General features: G+C 49.0%; 1 protein-coding gene across 1 annotated transcript; it reads left to right on the top strand.

Annotated features, from left to right (window-relative positions):
- Window positions 1-353: 353 nt before the first annotated feature.
- LOC311353679 (chymotrypsin-like elastase family member 3B) lies at window positions 354-5,249 on the top strand (the record flags this gene model as incomplete). The annotated part of the gene is made up of 8 exons (XM_084473572.1): window positions 354-414; window positions 826-914; window positions 1,609-1,706; window positions 2,803-2,931; window positions 3,555-3,691; window positions 4,131-4,273; window positions 4,936-5,088; window positions 5,232-5,249. 8 exons carry the CDS (start codon window positions 354-356, stop codon window positions 5,247-5,249), a joined length of 828 nt encoding a protein of 275 aa, XP_084329698.1.
- Between the last annotated feature and the right edge of the window lie 257 nt (window positions 5,250-5,506).

The raw sequence follows: 5,506 nt of genomic DNA on the forward strand, positions 1-5,506 counted from the left end.
AGAAGAAAGAGAAACAACAATATATCTCTGTCGGTACAGTAAGGATGTTCATAGAACCAAGTGCCAAGCACTAAAAATCACTAGGTTAACCCATTCCCCATATACAACACAGAGAGCTAGGGTAAGATGCTACACAATACTAAGTACTATATATATACTAAGTACTAGGAGGTTTGAGAGAGGGTGGAAAGTTCCAACACAGTGTCCATCTGGGGGACAGGAAGTTCTTCCCAGCTGTTATCGACGTGAGTGCTGATATGATGAACGGGGTCAGGGGGTCGCCGTGGGTCTGGGGTCACGGACAGTGGGTATAAAACCCCGGGTTGAGCCAGCCTGGAGCCCACAGGTCCATCATGGAGGCTGAACACATGACCAGACTGGGGCTGATGCTGCTGCTGGCCGCCGCCGCCACGGGTGAGTCTGGGGTCCAGCAACGCAGCCAGACACTGACGCACACCATCTCAGTACATACTGTAGACATTCTCCTACCACTACATATGTCCAAGGTGTGCGGTGTGTGTGGTCCTAGCTCACGAGTGTGGTGTATCTATTCCTGGCTGTGGTGTATCTAGCCCTGGGTGTGTTGTGTATCTAGCCCTGGTTGTGTTGGGTATCTAGTCCTGTGTGTTGTGTATCTAGCTCTGGCTGTGTTGTGTATCTAGCCCTGGTTGGGTTGTGTTGTGTATCTAGTTCTGTGTGTTGTGTATCTAGCCCTGGCTGTGTTGTGTATCTAGCCCTGGTTGTGTTTTGTATCTAGCCCTGGCTGTGTTGTGTATCTAGCCCTGGTTGTGTTGTGTATCTAGCCCTCGTGTGTTGTGTCTCCAGCTCAGGGCTGTGGGGTCCCTGAGGTCCAGCCCGACATCAACAGGGTGGTGAACGGAGAGGAGGCGCAGCCACACAGCTGGCCCTGGCAGGTAAACACTACGAGTGCTATGCTCTTTACAGTTACTGCATGTACTACTGGTTAATACAAGTTCAGGTACTACATGTACTACTAGTTAACACAAGTACAGGTACTACATGTACTACTGGTTAACACAAGTACAGGTACTACATGTACTACTGGTTAACACAAGTACAGGCACTACATATATTACTGGTTAACACAAGTACAGGTACTACATGTACTACTGGTTAACACAAGTACAGGCACTACATATACTACTGGTTAACACAAGTACAGGTACTATCTAAACCACTATCTTACATAAAATATAAGCCTGATTACACCATTACATATTCTACTCTTTATTACACTTTTACCCTACATAACCTACACCCTGGCACTCAATGTACGCACTTATTGTATGTGTATGTCCTGGCACTTAAAAACAGTACTTATCATGGTGTAGTATCTTATCCTAGCTATCTTTGTTGTATACGGGGAATGGGTTAACCTAGTGATTGTTAGTGCTTGACACTTCTATACTTCACTTCATGTCACTTCTTGACATGTTGTATGAACATCCTTAATGTACTGACAGCGATATTTTGTTGTTTCTCTTTATTCTGACAAATGTACTTAGTGCAGTTAGTTAAGTCGCTCTGAATAAAAGCTTCTGCTAAATGCCCTAAATGTACATCACATGTTCTCTGAATGCCCTCTAGGTGTCACTGCAAGTGAAACACGGTAGCCGCTACCATCACACGTGTGGGGGCACCCTGATTGGACCTCGCTGGGTGCTGACAGCGGGCCACTGTATCTGGTGAGGCTCACCCACACAGGCCAACTGCTAATGGTGGCTGATGATATGCCAACAGGAAAACCATAACACCCACTGACACTACAACCGTTACCTCTGGGTCGACATGGTGGGGATATCACTGTACACCACGCTCCGGCCAACCCATGACATGAAATGTAAAATCTTGTTACGATTAAACGTACATTTACATTCAGGGTGTTTAGCAGATGCTTTTACCCAAAGAGACTTATATTAAGTACCTCTGTCAGAAGAAGAGAAACAACAATATATCTCTGTCAGTACAATAAGGATGTTCATAGAACCAAGTGCCAAGCACTCACAATCACTAGGTTAACCCATTCCCTGTATAAAACAATGATATCTAGGATAAGATGCTTCACAACTAAGGACTATTTTTTAAGTGCCAGGACGTACAACATACAATAAGTGCGTACAATCACATCGTAGTCAATCCGCAGACATTTCCATAAAGGAGGCTCAGAACCACAAAGCATATAATTTGAGTTGGAGCAGAGAGAAAGTAAAGTGCAGCACAACCTATTTTCTAAAACCGGAGTGCAGGGCAGCCAACATCCTGCTGCTCTCCAATAATTCACAGACACCAACGGCTAAATCCAGTTCTCAGAGAGCAGAACCACAGCTGGTCTGACAGCCCGCCTCAGGAGGGTAGGGCCCTGTACTCGTCAGTCCCAGGGCATAGGGGTCAGGCTGCCAGGCCCCGACGACAAGATAAGATCGCCTTCATTCATTCCAGATGGGAAATGCTAGCATAAGAATTTGTAAAAAGAGATTTAACCAAGTACGGTTTCGGCTTAAATACAAGTACTTGTCATCTGTCAATTGCCGGTTATATTTTTGTGTGAAAGCAGACTCACCAAGTAACGCTAGCTGCCAAATCACTGACATACACATGCACACCGTATGACGACTTTACAACAAAAAAAACATGGCACTTGGTTCTATGAACATCCTTACTGTACCGACAGAGATATATTGTTGTTTCTCTTTCTTCTGACAAAATTGACTTATTTTAAGTCGCTCTGGATAATGCTGTGAATGTAAACGTAAATGTGATATTGAGTATGTTTGGTTCCAGGCCGGGGGATGTGTACCGCGTGGTGCTGGGAGAACACGACCTCAGCATCCACGAGGGGACCGAGCAGACCCGAGATGTGATGCGCATCGTGGTGCACCCCAACTGGGACCTGGACTTTGTAGCCAGAGGGTGAGCCTTAGACCTGGTCCCGGACTGGGACCTGGACTTTGTAGCCAGGGGGTGAGCCTTAGACCTGGTCCCGGACTGGGACCTGGTCCCGGACTGGGACCTGGACTTTGTAGCCAGGGGGTGAGCCTTAGACCTGGTCCCGGACTGGGACCTGGTCCCGGACTGGGACCTGGACTTTGTAGCCAGGGGGTGAGCCTTAGACTTGCTCCCTAGTCCAGCCTGGAGGAGACAAGGAGAGACGTTGCTGATATCGTTCCTTTAATCATTATAAACAATATGGACGATTAAAGATAAGATCAGATGCATTCATCACATATTGGAAATATTAGTTTCACATCAGTGGAATGACAGGAAAAATAATTTAAGAGAATAAAATACTTTTAAAATACATTTAACATTTAAATTTTGGGCATTTAGCAGACACTTTTTTTTCAAAGTGACAGATAAGGGGAAAAAATGCTAATCCTAACCCTAACATGCATAGACCTTCCACTTACAATAAACTAACTGATATATACAATATGAGCAGCATGCTGTTTAATCTCTAAGAGGCTAACCTTGTCAAATATAGTAAGGGGTCGGTCGAATCCTGGCAGTGAATCCAGCTGTGCTCTGACCCCCAGGAGCGACATGGCTCTGCTGAAGCTGGACAAGAGTCCGGTCCTGGACGGGTCTGTGAGTCCAGCCTGTCTGCCGGAAGCCGGGGATGTCCTGAGCCACGGAGCGGCCTGCTACCTGTCGGGCTGGGGGAACCTCTACAGTAAGACTCTGCTACCTGTCGGGCTGGGGGAACCTCTACAGTAAGACTCTGCCTCCTGTAAGCTAGGGGAACCTCTACAGTAAGACTCTGCCTCCTGTAAGCTAGGGGAACCTCTACAGTAAGACTCTGCCTCCTGTAAGCTAGGGGAACCTCTACAGTAAGACTCTGCTTCCTGTAGAGCTGGGGAAACCACTGTGCATCATGGGATATGTGCCAGTGCTGAAATAAATGCAGATGTATACTTATTTTATGGTACATTATGGGTACTAAGTAGTGCACTATATCGGGAGCCAGATTTGCACAAATTTCGTACTCTACAAAACCAGAAATAGTGAACTATGTAGGGAACAAGTTAACAACCTCGACCACGCCCTAGTGAGTGTCCCGTGAGTTTCCAAGATGGCTGACAGCTGGCGGCGGCGGCCATCTTGTGTTGCAGCCCACGGCCCGATGCCTGAGCGCCTGCAGCAGGCCCTGCTGCCCGTGGTGGAGCACAGTGTCTGTAGCCGTAGCGACTGGTGGGGCGGCAACGTGAAGACCACCATGATCTGCGCCGGGGGGGACGCTGAGTCTGGCTGCAACGTGAGGAACCAACATCTATCCCTCTCTCTCTCTGACTGTCTCTCGCTCTCTCTGACTGTATCCCTCTCTCTCTCTGACAGTATCCCTCTCACTCTCTGACTGTATCCCTCCATCTATCCCTCTCTCTCTGACTGTATCCCGCTCTCTCTCTGACAGTATCCCTCTCACTCTCTGACTGTATCCCTCCATCTATCCCTCTCTCTCTGACTGTATCCCTCTCTCTCTCTGACAGTATCCCTCTCACTCTCTGACTGTATCCCTCCATCTATCCCTCTCTCTCTGACTGTATCCCGCTCTCTCTCTGACTGTATCCCTCTCTCTCTCTGACTGTCTTCCTCCATCTCTGTCCATATCTCACTCTGTTGATGTGGAGCTTCTTCCCCGTCTCTCATGAAGCTCTCTCTAGTATTTAGTAGTAAAACAAGGACTATAGTAGTATTTGGATCTGATATGCTACTTATCTCTCTCTAACTAGTCTCTCTCTCCCCCAATCTCTCTCTCCCTCCCCCTCTCCTCCAACCCCCTCTCCCTCTCACTTCTCTTTCTCCCCCCCTCTCCTCTCCCCCCCCCCCCCCCCCCCCCCCATCTCTCTCTCTCTCTCTCTCTCCCCACTCCATCTCTCCCCCTCACCTCCTCTCCCCTCCCCCCCCTCCCCCTCTCAGGGTGACTCTGGTGGTCCTCTGAGCTGTCGGGGGGCTGATGGCCGCTGGGCGGTCCACGGGGTCACCAGCTTTGTGTCGTCTTTGGTCTGCAACGAGGAGAAGAAGCCCACCGTCTTCACCCGGACCTCCGCCTTCAGCGACTGGATCAGCGACGTAGGTCCCCCCACCCCCCCCCCCCCCTTTGACTCCCCCACCCACCCCCCAGCATCTCGGCACTGGAGACCAGTCTGAAGCAAAACCAGGTTGAACCTGTGTGAACCAGTTTAGACTGGGTTTAACTGCACTGTCTTTTTCAGGTCATGCTTCACTACTGAGGAGCCCTGGAGGACTGGATCAACACATCATCACACTGCCTGGTTTCTGCAATAAACTGGTTTAAGCTTTTGGACTGACTTACCGACTGCTGAATAGGCTTAGAGGTGGAGGTGAGACAGGTGGAGGTGAGACAGGTGTGGGTGAGACAGGTGGAGGTGAGACAGTTGGAGGTAGGACAGGTGGAGGTAGGACAGGTGGAGGTGAGACAGGTGGAGGTCAGACAGGTGGAGGTGGTACAGGTGGAGGTGAGACAGGT

This window comes from Micromesistius poutassou, assembly GCF_964030765.1.
Source record: "Micromesistius poutassou genome assembly, chromosome: 9".
Classification (NCBI taxonomy): Eukaryota; Metazoa; Chordata; class Actinopteri; order Gadiformes; family Gadidae; genus Micromesistius; species Micromesistius poutassou.